Genomic DNA, 20,096 nt, shown 5'->3' on the forward strand with positions numbered 1-20,096 from the left:
ATTAAAAAATCGTAAACATTTCCCTACTACTTCCTCCGTCAATTATAGGTTGTTTGATTTTTTTGACCTTAAGTTTGACCACTCTTTTTATTTAAAAATTTGTACAAAATATCACTTTTTTGTTGTGGTTTGCTTTATCAATACAAGTTTTTTAAGAATAATTCAAATTTGACTATGTTTGTGCAAATTTTTTGAATAATATAAATAATCAAACTTGATGTCAAAAAAATCAAACACTCTATAATTTGAAACGGAGGAAGTATATTTTAGCCTTTCCCTAGGATGCCGAGTTGTAGGGAAAGTGAGTAAGAGGTATTTTAAGTTCTAATCATGACACCCGTGATTAAATTCAATAATTACATCTGACTCCTATTCCACCTTTGAGGTCTAGTGGAACCTACACATGAGGAAGAGTGTTGAAGTATAAGTGAGTCGTTCACCTCTTTCTATCAGTTTAAACTTTCGAGTTGCAGTGGTTGGTGCATACGACGGATCTAAGAGTACGCCGGTTGAGCCACGGGCGTAGATGCGGGTAGATGGAGTAGGTTACAATTAAATATTAGAGTTTATTTAGATTCCAATTAGAGTTGTGTTGGAGGAGTCGGATTGTAAGCTGGTTGGCTTGCTATATATGCTACTAGTTGTGTACCTTTATGTGAGAAGGCAAGTAATCAAGCAATCAATACAATCAATCTGTTATCTCATCTAGCTTCTCAGTTGCCTCATTCCCTTTCCATGTCTAATCTCCTTGCTGTTCGGCATGACGGCATCTTGCCGACCAGCCATACTTATCCTATACGCTTATCGCTGCACCGCCGAGATACATATCAATAGCAAAGATTTTAAAATCTAGCTTACATAATCTAAAGAAGTAAAGATCGGGCTAAAAAAGGTCGAGTTCTTATTTTATATATTTTTTTATAATTTTAAGCTACAAGTACATAAGGACCGAGTTAGATTGTGGAGAGAGATAGCTACGATCCATTAGATAATTACCACCCCTGGTGACAGGTTGTGCCCTCCTTGTTCTGTAATCCTGAAGCTCGCAATATCTAGCGACGAGAGTCCTACTGAATTAGGACTTAGGAGCTTTGTTTCGGAGAATAAAATTTCAGTTGAATGTCGCTTTTGCTGCTGTAAATCTTAATGCATATCCAAGACTCTGGGACCGCGGGGTTCCGGTTTCAGTTTGCTGTCGCAAATATCCACCACATGGACCTGGCTATACCTCGCCGACCCCTCGGCAGAGCCACGCTTGTGTCTGTGCCATCCACCATCCTGCTGTGATGCGGTCCCAACTTAGTACGGATCAGTGACACTCTTTTACTGCTACTGTTTCGCTAAGAATTAGGGATGTAAATGGTATGGATATTTTCTGACCGTATTCGAATTCGATTCGGTCTGGAAGGATTTTTATCCGTCCGTATCCGATTTCGAGTATCTAATATCCGTAACTGATCCGTATCCGAATGCTCAAAACCTATATTTTTATGATGTTGATATCCATTACAATCTTATCCGACAAAAACTAACACTATTTGTATTCGACTCCGTATTCGAACATAATTATGAAAACAAATACGATATCATCCTATCCGTTTTCATCATCCCTAGGCCGCCGGGAGGAGACCACAGGCCACATGCCCACGTCCGGGAGGAACCTCGCCTGGCGCCACGACAACGGGCGCCTCGCTTCCACGAACCTTCGCGGGTGGGTCGGCCGCGACCGGGGACCGACCCACCACGCATCCACGCGCTCGCGCTGCCCGTCGCCATCCGCCCCCCGGCCGCCCGCCGGGAAATTTTGCCCACGTCCAAGTCGCGGCGAGCGACGACTTCCAAGCTCCAATAGACAGTAGTCCAGCGAGCGAGCAGTCAACTCTGGCCTTGACCACGCGGTGGACGCATCAGGGCCGTTCGCCCATCCTCCGTCGGCGTACGGACGGTCAGCCGGGGACCGGGAGACGGACTGCTGCCTCTCCGTTCTCCCCAGCGTGCCCCGGACGGCCAGGCAGCCAGTGGTGAAAGCCCGATTCCACCCTTCAAATCCCGTCATGCTTACCATTCTAAACAAGGGTATTTCCGTCCTAAATCCACGTATAAGACCCCCACACTCCGCCGCTCCGGGGTCCGGCCGCCAAGCCCTCTGCAGCCCAGACAGTTCACTGAGCGCGGCGCAAGCGCAACCGTCGGCCATGGGCGCCGGCGACGGCATCGGCCAGCGCCCCAGGGCGCAGGACCCGACGACGCCCCCGTGCGACGAGGGCGGCGTCCGTTTCTCGCTCGACGGCCGCCCTCCGAGGCCGCCGCCCGGCGCGGGACAGAACCAGGTGGCCGACACGGCGGCCTACGCCGTCACGGGCAGGCTCCTGCTCGCCACGGCGGGGGCCTTCGCGGGCGTGCTCCTGGCGCTCGTCGCGCTGCACCTCTACAACGGCTCCCGCCGCCGCCGCGTCGCCGCCGGCCGGCGCCGTCTGCTCCGGAGCCTGGCCATCGCCGGCCCCGGCGAGGACCGCGGCGCCCTCGCCGCGCGGGCTCGACCCCGCGGTGCTCGCCGCGATACCCGTGCTCGCGGTCGCCGCGGCCCCCGGCGCCGGCGCCGGCGCGGGCGGGGACTGCGCGGTCTGCCTCGCCGAGCTCGAGCCCGGGGAGAAGGCCCGCGCGCTGCCGCGCTGCGGCCACCGCTTCCACGTCGAGTGCATCGACGCCTGGTTCCGCGGCAACGCCACGTGCCCGCTCTGCCGCGCCGACGTCGTCGCCGTCGCCGTCGCCGACGCCGCGCCGTCCGCGCCCGCCGAGCCGGAGGTGCGCATAGACGTAGCCGGGGACGCCGCGGGCCATCGTTCCGTGGCGCCGCCGACGATGGCGAGGCTGCCGAGCGGCATGGATCTTGGCAAGGCGAGGCAGGTCTTCGCTTCCGCCCGCTTCGCTGCTTCCTTCTGAGTGCGATCGGCCACTTAGCTCGCACAGAGGCACAGGACTTCGGAAGCTTCCTCTGTTCTTCCTACACCTACACGGATCTGCGGGCCTCCGTTGTTTGGGAGCGTCCTGCCACTGTACATACATTTGTTGGTGATGCTGGGTGTACCATGATTTGGTGTACGATTTTGGCAGATGAATATAATTTTTTTTGGATCTTTGACGTGGGTGTGTTTAGTTCGCGAAATTGTTTGGGTTTTGGTATTGTAGCACATTTTGTTATTATTTGACAAATAATATCTAATCATGAACTAATTAGGTTTAAAAGATTCATCTCGTGCTAATCAGTTAGACTGTGTAATTAGTTATTTTTTTCAACTGCATTAATGCTCCATGCATGTGTCTAAAAATTTGATGTGACCGGTACTGTAGAAATTTTTTTGAGAATCACATCGAATGTTCGGACACATAGAGCATTAAATGCAGTTGAAAAAAAAATAACTAATTATACAATCTAACTGATTAGCACGAGATGAATCTTTCAAGCCTAATTAGTTCATAATTAGATATTATTTGTCAAGTAACAACGAAATGTGCTACAGTGTCAAAATCCAAACTTTTTCAAGAGAATTAGTTCATAAATGAACCCGGCCCAGCATGATTTATCTTTTAGTGGGTCGTGTTAACAATCAGGTGAGAGTGAGACCAAAAGAGTTGACCACTTGACCTACAAAACTGATTGAAATTATGTAAATCCGGTATCCATCGACAGATAACAAAACTCATGATAGATATATAGGCTTTATAATCAATCAACAAGCAAAATCTCAATTAAGGAAGGAAAAAAAAAGAGACGGCCTCTCTTGCCTACAATTTCAAGGGAAAAAAGTGCATACCTAGTCCAGGAGGCGCTCATATATCAAAACTGAACATTTGAGCCATCTACTATCTCTTAGATATTAGATGTTCAAAAGATAGGTGGTGGCCCCTTTAATTGAAGTTTGAATGCAAGCAACATGTGTACGATATATTTAGACCTGATCATGTCGGATCGGGTCGGGTCAAAAGAAATCATCGGGTTGGATTTTTTGACCCAAACCCGGCCCAGCAAGTGGTCGGATTTTTCATGTATAATTTTCGGATTGGGTTGGATTGGGTCGGGGTTTTTCGGATTTCGATTAAAAATTTCGGCCCAAGTCCGGCCCATACATTCGTCGGGTTGGGTTTTTTTTAGCAGATCGGGTCGGGTGGCTCATGATCACATCTAGATGTATACTACTTAAAGAATTCAAAATATTTTCGCATGGCATCTTCGTAGCTCACCAAACCTGCCCTAATAGGCTAATAGTCAAGGCCGGACCATTGTAGTCCATATTCTCTTTCTTGGCTACATTGTTCTGTCCAAACACCAAAGGCAATCTTTTCGAAGACCTTGCACAATGGCTTTAGAATCATATGGGCCAAGTTTTACTTGTTGATTTGAAAACCATCCTGATTTTTCTTTCAAAATCTAAGTTTTCCAACATGAAGGTCTATGAAAATATTGAATAAAAGTTAATATCTTCACACATAAAATTTTGATTTATGATGGTGAAAACTGACTTGAAGCTAACTTTTAGGACCATGTTGAAAAATGTTAAAATTTCAAGTTGAGAGTTGGTTTGCTACAGGAGTCTGCTCTCGATTAATCGTTACTAAAAGTTTGAATCAATTGGATTAAAATATGTATTTAATTCAAATTGCTCATATGATCCGCACGAAGTTTAGGGGCGAATGGCCGTTGTGGCACGGAATTCCCTCCCCAGCTTCCAGCCTTCCACCGTTTTCATGGCTGGTTAATTGCCTGGTACTAGGAATATCAAACAGACACTTAATATCTGATAATATGTTTGCCACAAAGTTTCTTTATCAATTTCTTTTAAAAAAATCTCTGTCAAAGCTGCCCATCAGGCCCAAGTATCTATCCAGCGGCATTTATCTCCCCAGAGACTTTCGTCGCCACGCACGCACCATTATCTTCTTGATGATTGCGCCTTTCTGTTCCTCATTCCTCCAGTCGTGTGTACCCTCTCTCTCTCTCTCCCCGGAAACCCAACTGAAATCCTGTGCAGCCAAAGAAACCCAAATCATGCTCCAGCTCCACTAGTGGTTTCAGGATTCGTGCCTGCGAATCACTTTCCTCTGAGTACTTGGTTCTGCAACCCATCGCCGATCGCCATGTCAGGGCAGAGCTCGAGCCCCTATGGCGAGACGGACACTGGCGCGGACGCGGCGCCCGCCAGCAGCAGCAGCAGCATCCGTTGGGCGCCGCACGGGCGCGCCATGACGGCCTGCCTCGTCGCCGTCAACGTCGCGCTCGTCGCCCTCGTCTACCTCTACTTCTGGCGGGTGTTCTCCCGCAAGCGCGCCTCGTCGTCGTCCTCCGGCGGCGGCGACGAGGAGGACGAGGAGGACCGCGCGTCGTCCTCCGCCTCGGCGCCGCCCTCGCCCGGGAGGGCCCAGGACGACGAGCAGCGGCGCCGGCTCGACCGCCTCGTGGCGTCGCTGCCGGCGTTCGTCGCGCGCCCCGGCGCCGGCGCCGGCGCCGGCGCCGGCGCCGAGTGCGCGGTGTGCCTCGCGGAGCTGCGCGACGGCGACGCGGCGCGCGCGCTGCCGCGGTGCGGGCACCGGTTCCACGCGGCGTGCGTCGACGCCTGGCTGCGGCGCCGGCACACCACCTGCCCGCTCTGCCGGGCCAGCGTCGTTGTCGCCGCCGGCGCCGCCGCGGAGGGGTCGGGGCCCAAGGGCGGTGGTGGTGGCGTGACGGGCACGGCGGCGGCGGCGGCTGTGGTGGATACGGACGCGCCGGTCTAGTCAGCCGATCACCACCGACCGTTTAGTGTGTGAGTGAAGCGAAGAAATCGGGACGTCATCGTAGCGGTCTTCCCGTCAACGAAGAGGTCGTTGTCGCAGCATTAATTTGGATGATTCCGAGCAAGGAAGGAAGCTGGTCAGGCAAGATTGATTTGTAAATTCCTAGTGGGTATTTCATCATCAGTAGTGTCCCAAGTTTCTTGCGTGTTGTTTTGTACTCTCTGTAAATTTGGCACGGTTCTGCAACACATTTAGGCACCTTTCTCCCATGAAACGGCGAGTTTTGCTGATAGTGACGAATTGCCACAAGCTGAAGGGTGTGACACGGGCACCGGCCGGCCGGATTGCAACTTGCGTTTTCTGCACTTTATTATCTTTGGGACAAAATTGTTTGGCACTGCAATTATTTGAGATCATTGTCAGTTCCGTAGGTCTTCATGTGTGTCTGTATGTGTCCTGTAATTGGAATTTTTCTGTGTCAGTGTCACCCTTGTCAGTTCCTGATGTTTTTTTCATCGCAAGATATTCAAAATACCTGTGCTCAGCAATGTCTCGTGGGTTGGTTAGCCTCTAGGGATGCTGTTTGGCATCCGCTCAGCTAGCTCCGCTCAGCTAGCTCTCTTGTACTTAATAATTTCTTTCGTCTTCATAGAGCGGTAGAGCTCCTGCCTTTGTTTTAAAAAAAGATATTCAAAATACCATGCAATACTTTGTTTTAGATTCCAACTTGAAGTGGTCCACGATAGTACTAACTAAAGTTTCTAGGGTCAAGAACACATGGATGTAACGATCTCAACAATCAATTATCCTTTTTACAAAACATGAAAGGCTCAAATTAGTAATACTCGATTTTTGTCTCCCACTTGAGTGTGCATATTCCTTCTTTCCACTCAATTTCTTCTCATCCCTCCCAATGGTATCCTCTGGCCTCTCCCATGTCCTCATGCCCTCACCATCCCTTGAAGTAAGGTTGCAAATAGCGGGACATAGCGACAGCTATTTCATTTGACGGTTTTGCAAAAGTACAAAAATTTTCAATTAAATATTCATAGAAACTTGGAATTAAGTAACTTTTATATGAATGCAAATACTCAAATATATGTTTTAGACTCTATAAGTCTTCATGTCCATTACTTGATAACCAGGAATATAGCTAGGACTTTAAGCGGGCACCATCATATTTAGTCTACATTAATAGACTTATAGGCCTTCTATTCAAGGAAATAATGTACAATTGGCACGAGTACTGGAAAATAGGATTAGCGATTAATAGCGGCATTTAGCGGTGCTAAAGTGTCATTAGCGGCAATAGCAGATTAATTGGTGATATCATAGAGCTATAGCGAAGCCAGCTATTTGCAACCTTTGTTCACAAGGCTATGTTGAAACCACCATCCAACACCCCTCCGTAGCCAATTCGGACCTAACCATCCTAAGAGAAAGTGAAGCGATTTACGTTGTACTGTGCCCACACAATATTTTCCGTCCACTTGATTATAATAAATTGATCAGACTTTTTGGTAACACCCTGGTCTTGACTTTGTCGGAAAACAAACCGTTTGTCCTAGCGATATTTATTGCTCTAAATATTTGGTAACGTCCTCAAATTATTGTTTTTCATTTAGCAAACTGGTTTAAAAGGTTGAACAGTAGGAGTACAAGCTAGTAACAAGAAAAAGCCAATCAGGAGGTTTTAGAGGGTTAGACCTTTCACTATTCACTCAATACGCAAAATGGAGCAATATGTGTATCCAATAGAGCAGATAACTGGGTGTCCGGACTTGCTAAACCTAGAAATTAATTAGAAAAAAATGGCCAATTTTTTATCCCTTAACTTTTGCCTCAGGTTCAAATTCACAAATAATTATTCCTCACGTTCGATGTCCTGGAAAAATATGGCTAAATGAGAATGCACAAATAAATAAAAAGTGTAAACCTTTTTATTCATAAACATAAGATCATAAATAACTTATTTTCGCTATTTTATTAAATTATGGGTCAGTACACTACTTGATTTGATCTCGGTGTTGGACTTGGTAACATGTCCGGAACGTTTCATGTACATTGGGATGACTTGGCATGTTATGTAGGAGCGACACATCACACAGAGATGAAATTGAGTCTAAATGAAAAGTTTGAGGATTAAATTGATCCATTTGATAGTTTTCTTTTGCGGGTAGATCCTTTTGATAGTTGAAGGAAGAATTTGAGCTTCGCAAGAAAGTTGAGGCATGAAATTGGTTATTCTGCCAGTTAATTAATCACACTGGAGCAAAACTGTCAACAGTGTCAAGGCGACGGATTTTTTTTCCCGGTGCTGGATCGGACGGTCCCCGGTCATTCTCCAATCTGTGGAGATTGCTGCCCTGTTCAAAAAAAAGGAAGCAGCAACCACCCCACTGATCCACTCCACACTCCCCTGTACTTTCGTCTTCCCCTCTGCTTTCGTCTGTGGCGCACTCGCTGTCCTCCGACTCCAGTCTCCATTACGGAAAAAAAGCCGACACCCGAACGGAAAGGGGTGGTGCGGGGGAAGAAAAACTCGCCCAAGATCCCGCCTTTTCCGTCGGGTCTGACGGCCCCGCTCCCCCACCGTCGGGAGCCCAGGCGCGCCCGCACAGGCCGTAGGCGGCGGTTGCCGAAGCCTCCCTATATCACGCCACGCGCCTGCATCGCCAAGGGCTACTCGCGCCGTGCCCCCCCTCCCATGGAAGATCGGGAGGCGACGCAGCCAGAGGAGGCGGCGGCGGAGGCGCTCGGCCAAGAGCAGCCCTCCTCCATTCCTCCCAAGGTCGGGCTCGTTTCTCTTATCTCGACTTGAGCGGTTGCGCTGTGTGATCTGACGCGGTCCTGGACTCCTGGTTCAGGCGCTGAGTTGGTTACTCTGGTAGTTTGAGTTTCCGGGGCGAGGAAATGAGTGAGGGTGCGAGGGGGGCTTGTTGGGAAATCTTTGAACTTTCATCTGATTTGGGCTGGTTTCTTGTTGCCATTATGTCATTATGTGGCGTAGTGGCGAAATGCGGGTGCGCTGAGGTGGCCACTGGCCCGATTTAGGTTTAATGTTGGTTCTTGATCCGGCTGGCCTACCAACTGAGGTGTCTCTGTGGGCCTTTCATTGCGAGCTAGTCTGATCTTGCTAATCGTTCTGACCCCAAATGCACGGCAGGCGGTAGTGCTTTGTGTGGATCGATTCGGAGGGTCGTTTCATCATAAATGAAGAAAACTAATTTGATCTCAATTGGTTATTACGATTAGCTGTGCCGTGCATTATGCCTGCCGCCTCCTGGTAGAAACTAGATCAGCTTTCTGCTTTGCTTGGAGGTTATGGATACTAATTTCTTCAGAAAAGGTACGGAGTGGTAGGTGATTGTGCCAAACTTGGAAATCTCTTCCTTGCAGGACCAGAGAACAAACATATTAATTTGATTAATTTTCCCAAGTTGAGGTGAGCATATTAGGAATGTAAGTTAGTTTGCAACGAACCAACCACTTGCATCTAAGCATATGCTTGTATTTCTCTTGTGTTGGTGTTAGTTCTGTGGGCATGCACTCTTCCGGTTGTTAGAACTAAGAACTTGATAATCCAGGCAACCTTGAAGCAGAAATTCCATTTGTTCATCTTCAGAAAGAACCGACCATCTTATACTTTAGATCTCACTTTTTATCTCAAACTTTTCATCAACCAAAATATGCCAACAGGGTAATTTGAAATGCCTTGAAACAGTAATACTTACATGTAAGCAATTCTACATCTTTGCAGGGAAACGAGGATAGAGATCTGAAGCTATCCTCTCGAGTATGTGTTAATTTCTCCAATCTTCATTTGTAATGTTTGCCTCACCTTACTGAACAGAACCAAAAATATCTTCTTTTTTAGGTGGTTTCTTTATTATTTGGTGGTGATATATCCACACCAGCACAAACATTTGAGAAATGGCTGTCATTAGTACGTAAGAGGAGTGGGGCATTCCGGCCATCCGGGTTCCCGCATCGGGGTTCAAGGATTGAAGTCATGCCAAGTGGAAGCTTCTCACTATTTGGTAGTGGGGACTTAAGGTTGCTTTACGAAATCCCTCTACGCTCTATTATCCTCTAAAGATGTAGGACTTCGTTGATCACCTGTAATTGCAAATTAAATTATGTCTCATACTTCTAAAAAAGTTATGGTGAACATGCTGAATCATATTCCATTTTTTTCATATGAAATGGGATCCTGTGTGTTCCCAGAGAAAAAAGTGGAATACCTGAGGAACAGAATCGAATCCTCTTTTGGGTTTCTCTTGTTAAATGAACTACCGGGACAACAAGTTATCTGAGAAGTTGAAATCTGTGCCAACACATCGATTCCCTTGCTTTGTTTTTTTTTTTGGTGAAGGGGTATGCTGGGTTTGTTTGTCTGTAATTCTGTTTATACAGCCTTCATATTCCTCTCTATTAAGGTGCTCTAACTTAGACGTTTGTTTGATGTGAAGACGACAAATTGGATGGTAGTTCTGTATATAGTAGTCTAGAAAGATAATGCTTCAGATTCATCATCTTGGTGTTTCCATTTATGTCGTATTCATAAGGGAATCCCCAGACCCCGCACAGTGCGGGAAGCCTACGGCACTGGGTACGCCCTTTTTTTTTTAGAGCTAATCCTTGAGGCATCTTAATTGACCCAATTATGTCTTATTCAATAATGAAAGCAGCAGTTTTGCTTTGAGTATAACTGAATATTTTGATAGTCAATTCTAGAATAGGTGTAAATATTGTTAGGCGACATGTTGATCTGTATTATTGGAACTGTCTCAAACAAAGAGACATGTATAGTAGAATGATGCAATAATCACTGGAATGATGTGTTTAATATTTTACATATAATTAATTTCACACGACATTTTTTGTATATTGAATTTGACATTAATGTTTTTTTAGAATATGGAGCATGAATCTGAAAGGGAATTTCACTTGCAACAGGAACTTGTATGGGTTGTAAATTGTGAAAAATATAGGTGTTAAACAGCAGTTAGGTTAATCATAATCTATTGAGCAGCAGCTTTGTAAGAATTTTGTGCTAATGTTGTCATTGTTTTCTTCTCTGCCCACTGTAGTGAGCATTTGGTTAGAGAAGAACCAGTAGGGAAAGATCCATCGACTTGCGACCAACCTTCTGAAATAAGCTTGTGGGAGAGACTTGGGAATGCTTCAACACTAGACATTGAGTCATCTGAGTTTTCATGGGACGTCTTGTCGTCTCTGCATCATACAGAACATAGTAGTGGTTCGGAACTATCTGAAGATGAAATGAACAAAGCTCTCGAGGTTTGTTGCTTCCTATTATGATGCCAATGTCAACATTTTATGCAATGGTCATTGTAGTGAAAGAGAATTATTTGCTTCTATTACCATATCTGAGATTAATCTGCGTAGTGTACCGAAATGAATGGAACATTTTACATACTCCCTCTGTCCACTTCGTTGAGGCGTATTTTAGTGTGAAAAAGTACAAAATTATATTTTGACCTTTAGTTTCTATGACTATGAGTTGCTACAAACTCAAAAACATATTAAGTGCACTTTGAAACACGAATCTGTCGATACTACTTTTGTACACTAAAAATGCAATCATTTGATAAATTATCGTTCAAAACTTGCTAAGTCTGATTTTCTCAATTCAAAATACGCCTTGCGAAAAGGTGAGCAGAGGTAGTATCAAACATGCAAGATCATATTCTTCTGCTGCCATTTCACTTGTATCATCTATATTGATCTGTGAAAGTAAATGCTACTTTCCATGTCCTGTTGTTTATAGGTGACTGTAAACTCTGGTGGTGTAGTGTTCTTTGCACTATTTGGTTCTTCGGGTAACTGTGAAATAACTGAAGAGGCAGCAGCTGTTATAAAGTTCTCGTCATCAAAGATGGCAACACAGGCAGAACGTTTGGGTTATGAATTTGCAAGATTACTTGGAGTCCAGACACCACAAGTATTTCTGAACCCCCAATGAACTGCACAGTTGATTATGTTATGGAGCAATATTTGATTTATTATACATCTTTTCTCTAACAAATGCAGGCTAGAGTAGTATACAATTCTAGCCCAGAGTGGCAGGGGATCAAGCATGCTGCAGAAAATGCACGGGCAGTAGCCGTTTCAAATAATGATGAGGTGGGTGAGATGACTTGCTCAGAGTTGCTGGAAGCTCTTGAGCTAAGCCGCTGCCTTCTTCTAATGAGGTACTGCTGTGTATTTGTACAATCATGACAAGCATATGCATTTTCTCTATTGCAATCTATAGTGGAGCTGAAATTGTTGCCTTCTGGCTTCACAGTTATATTCATGGCTCCCCACTACTTGAGAGTTCAAAGGCATTCACTTCGCGAGAAGCTGCTTGTGTTACTGCTTCATCCCTGGGAAGGGTTTTAATGCTTGATCTGATACTCCGGAACGAGGACAGACTCCCATGCCGTCAGCTTGGTTGGCGTGGTAATCCTGCAAATCTGATGGTTTCGGATAGATCATCGTCACCCAATGTGGATAGATTGCAAGATTGCAAGAGCACCACACAAAGCTCCAATCAACTGCTTACAAAAGTTTTGCTTAGAGAGAAGCGATCTCACTCTGTGAATGGAAGGTTCGATTCTATGGAATTGGATCCCATGTCACAAAAAGTAGAAGCATTCAAGAGTGAACGAGAAAATACTGAAAGTACAAATGACACTTTTCACATTGTAGCAATTGACACTGGTGTTCCCCGTCGCCCCCCTGCAGGGCGACGTATCAAAGATCATGAGAGGTATCCCAAAGTTGTGGAGCTCATTTTGAATAGCTCAGACTATTCCGCAAGTATCCTGTATGAAATTTCAGGTGGTAAGCTTGGGCATCCAGGACCTGATGAGGTTACTTCCACTGATTCATGTTTATCCCTTTCCGATGAAGACAATGCTGTAGCGATTCATGAATTCCGAGGATCATTTCGTGCAGCTCTAAGGGATCTGGAGGGGTTCCATCTATTTCTTCTCCAGCTTTACCAAAAACTGGATGGCCTGTTGCGACTTTTTTTGTCCATAATTACTAAGAGCTCTGAAGAATCTGACAATAATGATTCGGTACTATTGGATTTTCCTTCGCCTGGAGCCAGCTATAGTACTCCTAGTAAGCAAGTGAACAATGAACCGCCAAGTGATTCCGAAATGCTGAAATCCACAACAAAGTCCTCTTCTGCGGGATCCCGCGGAAGCACAGATTCAGCTTCTCCTCTATCCAGGGACAGTTGGAGCAACAAATACTTCAAGGGAAGTGCCGAGGCTCCTCGAAATTTAAGGATGACAATGAAACTTCGTGATTTTTACAAGAACCCAAAGGTAAGAATCTCCTGACTGAAAGTGTACTCATTTTTATTTAAATAGAATAGGAAAATATCAGTTAGAACGCCCCACCTAGCCAACCCGACCATAAAACGCAGGCGTTATAGTGGGAGGGGCGGGGGTTTTTATCCTCAGTCCAACATTCCCCCTACTGCGTGCGAGCCGGGCGAGCCGCGGGGCTGTGCCACCTGTCCGGTCTCAGCACTTCGGTCTCAGCGAACGCAGCCAGGGAAATCGCGCAGCGGAAATGCGTGGCCGGGAGGGATCGAACCCAGGACCTCGGCTCTGGTACCAAGTTAGAACGCCCCACCTAGCCAACCCGACCATAAAACCCAGGTGTTATAGTGGGAGGGGCGGGGGTTTTTTATCCTCAGTCCAACAATATCTTTAGATTATTTCTTCTCTGATTACTTATCGAATTAAGTGCAAGTAATTTTCATTTTTGGGGGTTGGAATTTTTACTTGATCCAGGCATATAACCAGTGGTAGTACAACAAACCTTTTTAAGGCTTTCATTGGAAATTTAAGTTACTTTACTCAATGCGCTTCTTTCTTTACTATCAATTTGGGCTGTGTTTTTTTAGAACAATGATGATTCAGAATTTTTTTAGTTATAAGTAACATTGTAATGCAACAGGTTGATCCTGAATTGCTCAAAGAGATTGAGCAGTGGAATGAAGCACTGAAGACCGATGTGATCAAATTTTGTCAGGAGAACAATTTTCATTCTGGCTTCTTTGATGGAACTGAAAACAACATGGTAGCTGATGCCTATGAATTGAAGGTAGGTCACAAGAAATATGTAAACGTTACACTCCACTACAAGGAATTAGTGAACCTTATATTAGATCACTTGCAGGTGCGTCTTGAACACATCATAGAAAGGATAGCCTTGATCTCCGATGCTGCCAATACAGAGCGACCTTCTCTTGTTGTCAACAACCTTTTCATAGGTGGGGCTTTGGCAGCAAGGTCTAAGTATACTCTTCAGCATTTGGGCATTACCCATGTACTATGTTTGTGTTCGAATGAGATTGGTCAATCTGATTCCCAATTTCCTGATCTTTTTGAATACAAGAACTTTTCAGTAAGAGCATCAACCTCTGTGGTTTAGGATTCTCATTTGTCATACTCTTTACATAATTCATGTTTTCTAATCTAAATCGAAACATTGTTTTCTTTTGTAGATAAGTGACGATGATGATGCAAACATCAGTGATCTTTTTGAGGAAGCATCAGATTTTATTGATCATGTAAATCATGTCGGAGGTAAGGTTCTGGTTCATTGCTTTGAGGGAAAAAGTAGGAGCGCAACAGTTGTCCTTGCCTTCCTGATGCTTAGAATGTAAGAATCTTGACTACTCATCTGCTTCCATGCAAATCACATTTTTTTTTGCGAAGTCCATGCAAATCACATGTTATAATGAGACTTGCCATTTACATGATATAAATTTATTGTTTCAGGGGCTTCACTCTTGCAAAAGCCTGGAATTTACTGAAGAAGGTGCATCGTCGAGCACAGCCGAACGACGGTTTCGCCAAGGCTCTGCTGGCCCTAGACAAGAAGCTTCACGGCAAGGTGTCCATGGACTGGCAGCACAAGCGGCCTGAAATGAAGGTGTGCCCTATCTGCAGCAAGAATGTTGGGCTAAGCACGAGCTCGCTAAAGCTGCACCTGCAGAAGGCGCACAAGCGGCTTTCCGCAGGCAGTGTCGACAGCGCCATGACCATGGAGATCCAGAAGTCGATCGAGTCGCTCCGGATCAGCCGCGGAGGGAGCCTGAGCCCGTCTCAGAAGCTGACCAAGGCTTTCGCCGATGAGCTGAGCTTCTGATATGTTCCGCTTGTACGGTAGCCGAGGGAGTGTACTTGATTCACACTCTTGTAACATCATCATGCAGACTGAACTGTAGTGTTGTTAGGGTGTAGGTTTAGTTCACACGCCTGTATGATTAGCACACGTATGTTCAGGTATATGAAGAGCGCAACACTGAAGAATAAAACACACTCAGTATTCTGCAATATGAACAGCAGACCAGAAATAATGAGGCGAGGCAAGCATCGGTTTTTTGGTATCATGGTCTCTGGATCGCACGCTTCAACGAGATTGAACAATCAACATAAGTCTGAGCATTTAGGAAAAGTTTTTCCAAGCATATACTGGTGTCAAATGTAGTGCGCTGCATCTCAAGTAAGCGGGGACTCAAGTCTCGAGCTGAACGTAGCAGTAGTCTGAAACTATGAACCAGATTGCTCCAAGTAATTGTGAACATCAATACCAAGGGAGGTCCTTGTCGCCGGCGCCAGTGACTTCGGCCAACCGCCGGCGGCGACACCGGAGGAACACCTCCTTCGGCCGCGCTGGCACAGGTACGGTAGCCTTTCATGGGCCACAACGACAAAACTGACAAGAACTTGTCAATCCTTAATATAGCCAGCACATCAGCTTATCACTACCTTAATTTAGCCAAGCCGAGAAGCATATACGGAAATCTCAAAAAAAAAAAGTGGAGACGTACGGCAAAAAAGACAAGAAAGGGAGAGCGCCCGACATGGCTTCCGGAGCGTCCTTCGCCGGCGTCCGCGCCGTGCTCTCCGTCTTCCTCGTCGCGGCGGCGTCCGCAGGCCCCGCTCCGGCGCCCGCGGCCGCGCCGTCGAGCAAGTACTCCGTCGAGGAGGCGTGCGGGCAGGCCGCCGCGGGGCACCGCGACCTGTGCGTGGCGACGCTGTCCGCGGACCCGGCGTCCAAGACGGCCAGCACGGCGGGGCTGGCCCGGGCGGCCATCCAGGCGGCGCAGCGGAACGCGTCGGAGACGGCCACCTACCTCTCCAGCATCTACGACGACGACAGCCTCGAGAACAAGACGGCGCGGCTGCAGCAGTGCCTCGAGGACTGCGGCGAGAGGTCGGTGATGGCGACGATGCACCCCGGCCGTCCCCTGATGGTGGTGGTGGTGGTGGCGGTGGTCGTCTGATCGATGATGTGGTTGCTGCCGGTGCTGCAGGTACGAGTCGGCGGTGGAGCAGCTGTCGGACGCGACGTCGGCGGTGGAGTCCGGGGCGTTCAGCGAGTCGGAGGCGCTGGTGGCGGCGAGCCAGGCGGAGGTGAAGCTGTGCCAGAGGGGGTGCCAGGCCGTGCCGGACCACCGCAACATCCTCACGGCGCGCAACCGGGAGGTCGACCAGCTCTGCAGCATCGCGCTCGCCATCACCAAGCTCATCCGCGGGCCACCATCGTGATATACATCAACGTTTGGTGATCGATCTACTCAGCTCAGCTCCTCGATCGTGAATTGTCATTAGATTACGTGGAACTTGTGGATTGGAATCTTCTGTCAGGTGAATTCATGAATGGTACCATAGCGGAATGCATATATAGACGCACGAAAGGCGTGCCACATGTATGTCATAAATCATGCTCGTACTACTAACGAATGTTCATCTAGACATTTTTTTTTCATAGCTAGTAACTCTGGCCGTGTGAGATAATTTATTTCTCACGGATCTTTTTAGAAAAAAAATCAATTTACACCTTCAAACTATCATAAAAGCTTAATTTTCAACCTTCAGCTGCACAATCAGAGAGAGCCATCCAACTGTCGAACCGAACAAGTTTGGATTTTAGGGTGGTTTTATATTTTTCAAAAATATAAACATTCTAATTATATCTAAAAATTAAAACTAAGTCATTATAAATTAGAAAAATGTGTAATTGTATAAATTTTTTTCTAAAAATGTAATTTATGTCCGGATGTTCAACATGGGTGGCAGCCCAGACTAGGAAGAACACAGACGCTGCCTCTTCCTCCGTGCTGTTGCCGCCGTCGTAACCCTAGGTGTTGCATCGCCCCTAGATGAGCTCGAAGAGCACCATCCCAAAGCTGTACACATCGGCCTTGGCACGGATCGGTATCTCGAAGATCCAATCTGTAGTGAGGTACCCAATGGTGCCCTGCAAACCGCATATCGCTGTCAAGACCCGGCTGAAGTCCCTCCCAAACAGCTTCACCGTCACTCGTCAAGGAGCTTCATGTCAGGAATCTCCAGGTATCTGTCCATTTGACGCACCGCCTCTGCCCTGCAGCGGCACGCTCCATTGCCACCCACTACTAAAAACCGATTTGTAACCGATTTGTAGGAATGCTTGGATTTTTAGGAGCGGGTCAAATTTTCACTCATTCCTACAAAAAGAAGTGGGAGTACTGTAGCAACTGACCCGCTTCTGAAAAATCAATTTATAGGTGGGGAGGGGTGACCCAGCCCTGTAAATTCATTTCAAGGGCCGGGTAAGGGGTGACCCGACTTCTAAAAATGGATTTTTAGGGATGGGTATCTGTCCCACGGCTATTTTTAATTGTAGAAAGTAGGGATGAATGTGCCATCCGCTCCTAAAAAAATATAATTTTATCCGTCCCTACAAATCGTTTTCATAGTAGTGCCCCGCAGTTCCAGTCGCCGAGGCCCCAATCGACGCCGCGAGCGCGAACGTTATGCTGCTACTAATGAATTTCCTTATTGTTTTCAATATTTTGTTACTGAACCCGTAACGCCTGCTATGTCTGCAATCCACTAGATATCTCGACACCAATCCACTATTTATTGCCTCGTTGGTAATGAATAACCAATCCACTTTAATCATCCTGAGGTCTCCTCCAAGAAAACCACCTCAACTAGCTTATAGCAATTCAACTCATCATTTTGGTTACATGGAAGAAAACGAAACGAAGGTAAAAAAAGTGAGAACGTACTATCTCTTTATTAATGGCAGAAAGGTTGTAAGGACTCAAGAAGCTTTAAACAATATGTTATAAGACAAAATATTGGAGATGTGTAATATTTTTACTATCTCTTCTATGATGTGGACAAGTTTAGAGCTAGCGCACTAGCTCCTCCATTGGAGGCGGCCTGATGACCACGGCAGCTTGTATGTTCCTAACTTTTTTCTTGACAAAAAAAACTGTTATTAATTCAGAATTCGAATTGCTGGATTTCAAACTAGCTTAGGGTTTGGGTCGATAATAGCATTGGCTGACAGCATTGCAGTGACGATATTAGCGTCACATGGGCCACTTGCTACTACTTTGTGACAGTCGAGATGAGTTTAAAAGAATGGTGATGAATGTCACGTTGCCGTTGGGGAGGGGTGGATTATCCACGCCCATACCCATATATTACTCATCCTTAATTAATCTATATTCAAATGAGTGGATAATTATCCAACGGGTATAGATAATTTAATGGGTAGTCAATAGACCTGCAAGTGGAGTTGGATGAAATGCATCCCACGTCAAGAGCCGGGCTCTAAAAATAAAATATCGCGTTCACACTATAAATTTTTATCAAAATTGACGGAAATTTGTTGGAGATGACTCAGTATGATCGGTAGCTACTCTGCACAAAGCAGTGTGACTAGACTTATACGTGGGCCCCACGTCAAGAGCCGGACCCTGAAAATAAAACCTCGCGTTCACACTATAAAATTTTATCAAAATTGACTGAAATTTATTGAAAATGACTCAGTATGATCGACAGCTACTCGATGCAAAGCAGTGTAGCTACACATACATGTGGGCCCCACGTCAAGAGCCGGACCCTAAAAATAAAACCTCGCGTTCACACTATAAAATTTTATCAAAATTGACTGAAATTTATTGGAAATGTCTCAGTATGATCGACAGTTATTCTGTATAAAGCAGTGTGACTAGACATATACGTGGGCCCTACGTAAGAGCCGGACCCTAAAAATAAAACATCGCGTTCACATTATAAAATTTTATCAAAATTGACTGAAATTTGTTGGAGATGACTCAGTATGATCGGCAGCTACTCTGTGCAAAACAGTGTAGCTACACATACACGTGGCCCCCCACGTCAAAGAGCGGAGCTACGGAACATAAGAGAATAGAAAAGAACTAACTAACGGGTACATGGATAAAACAGGTATTATCTATATATACCCTACTCATATTCAAGTTGGGATGAATAATTCATACCAAGGAGCCCTGTAAACCGCCCCCACCCTCCTATGTAGGGGGAGCTTTGGAGGGGGATTCCCTCCAACGGGTCCCTCCAAAGCTCCCCCTATATATGGGGGGAGTTGAAACTCCTCTTATATATAGGGTGAGTTTCAACTCCATCTATATTCTAATCACATCGTTTCTTCATGATATTAATCTCGTTTGAGTCCCGTAACATGATGATAATGCGTATTATGATAGTATAAATACTGTATGATTTTTTTAAATTTAAAAACGATAAATAAATAGTTAGTTAATGAGTGATAGTATGCAGAGGGAATGGATATGGGGGAATGGTTGGAGAGAAGGAGTTATAAGGGGGAAAATCTTTTGGAGGGAGGTAGTAAAATATAGTAAATAATACGTTTGGGGGGAGTTGGATGGGGGAATGGTTGGAGATGGCCTTATGGCCCGAGGACGACGGTCTTTGCCGAATTCTTGCTGTCTGATTCAGGGTTAAACTATCCGACCGCTAACCGGTAACCGCCGGCCTCCGGTTCCGGTATACCGGTCCGGTTTGACCGGTTACCGGTCGGAACCGGTGGAATTCAAATTTGAATTCAAACTTCGCCGTTCAACCGGTTCCGACCGGTATACCGGCCGGTTTGTCTGGTATACCGGCCGGTTTGTCTGGTAACCGGTCAAATTCAATTTTTTTTCTTTTTTGGTTTAAATTCAAATGCCCGCAAAGTATACTAAATAAATGTTTATATAACATATTTTAGTCTAAATGAACCCTCCAACCCTCTTTTGTACTACTTTTACATTGTATTTATATACTTTTGTATGCACGTTTTTTTGTTTAACTTCAAATCCCCGCAAACTATACTAAATGAACGAATTTTTGAGAAAATTTGACACCATTAGATTCGTCGCATCTTGAAGTATTTTTAGAATTTTTTTGGGAATTTTTCATTTTTTTTGAATTTAAATTTAGACCGGTTTCATACCGGACCAA

At 45.8% G+C, this 20,096-nt stretch overlaps 3 protein-coding genes and 1 pseudogene across 4 annotated transcripts; all 4 read left to right on the forward strand.

Moving 5' to 3' along the window:
• The first annotated feature begins 2,136 nt into the window (after positions 1-2,136).
• LOC120706721 lies at positions 2,137-3,145 on the forward strand (annotated as a pseudogene).
• Positions 3,146-4,841: 1,696 nt separating this feature from the next.
• On the forward strand, positions 4,842-6,320 carry LOC120706722 (RING-H2 finger protein ATL39-like). Its single transcript, XM_039991429.1, has one exon. The coding sequence runs from the start codon at positions 5,137-5,139 to the stop codon at positions 5,770-5,772; it is 636 nt and encodes a 211-aa protein (XP_039847363.1). The 5' UTR covers positions 4,842-5,136; the 3' UTR covers positions 5,773-6,320.
• A 1,915-nt stretch (positions 6,321-8,235) lies between these two features.
• Positions 8,236-15,196, forward strand: LOC120706723 (dual specificity protein phosphatase PHS1-like). Of its 2 annotated transcripts, XM_039991432.1 has the most exons (12): positions 8,237-8,563; positions 9,533-9,568; positions 9,650-9,828; positions 10,866-11,076; positions 11,567-11,740; positions 11,830-11,990; positions 12,086-12,366; positions 12,430-13,118; positions 13,759-13,905; positions 13,981-14,208; positions 14,309-14,466; positions 14,586-15,196. In XM_039991432.1, the coding sequence occupies exons 1-12, from the start codon at positions 8,480-8,482 to the stop codon at positions 14,953-14,955; spliced, it is 2,718 nt and encodes a 905-aa protein (XP_039847366.1). In that variant the 5' UTR covers positions 8,237-8,479; the 3' UTR covers positions 14,956-15,196. The 2 variants fall into 2 exon arrangements, with proteins under 2 accessions (XP_039847365.1, XP_039847366.1); XM_039991431.1 differs by having other exon boundaries at positions 8,236-8,563; positions 12,086-13,118.
• Positions 15,197-15,563: 367 nt separating this feature from the next.
• LOC120706724 (putative invertase inhibitor) lies at positions 15,564-16,468 on the forward strand. Its single transcript, XM_039991433.1, has 2 exons — positions 15,564-16,026; positions 16,127-16,468. The coding sequence occupies exons 1-2, from the start codon at positions 15,674-15,676 to the stop codon at positions 16,359-16,361; spliced, it is 588 nt and encodes a 195-aa protein (XP_039847367.1). The 5' UTR covers positions 15,564-15,673; the 3' UTR covers positions 16,362-16,468.
• The last annotated feature ends 3,628 nt before the right edge of the window (positions 16,469-20,096 follow it).

This window comes from Panicum virgatum, chromosome 5K, assembly GCF_016808335.1.
Source record: "Panicum virgatum strain AP13 chromosome 5K, P.virgatum_v5, whole genome shotgun sequence".
NCBI lineage: Eukaryota > Viridiplantae > Streptophyta > Magnoliopsida > Poales > Poaceae > Panicum > Panicum virgatum.

Excerpts from the sequence above, each read along its gene's own strand:
- LOC120706722 (XM_039991429.1), top strand. The coding sequence starts at position 5,137 with ATGTCAGGGCAGAGCTCGAGCCCCTATGGCGAGACGGACACTGGCGCG.
- LOC120706723 (XM_039991431.1), top strand. The coding sequence starts at position 8,480 with ATGGAAGATCGGGAGGCGACGCAGCCAGAGGAGGCGGCGGCGGAGGCG. Across the intron at positions 11,991-12,085 it reads CGCTGCCTTCTTCTAATGAG|TTATATTCATGGCTCCCCAC; the intron begins GTACTGCTGTGT and ends CTGGCTTCACAG. Across the intron at positions 13,119-13,758 it reads ATTTTTACAAGAACCCAAAG|GTTGATCCTGAATTGCTCAA; the intron begins GTAAGAATCTCC and ends GTAATGCAACAG.
- LOC120706724 (XM_039991433.1), top strand. The coding sequence starts at position 15,674 with ATGGCTTCCGGAGCGTCCTTCGCCGGCGTCCGCGCCGTGCTCTCCGTC. Across the intron at positions 16,027-16,126 it reads CTCGAGGACTGCGGCGAGAG|GTACGAGTCGGCGGTGGAGC; the intron begins GTCGGTGATGGC and ends CCGGTGCTGCAG.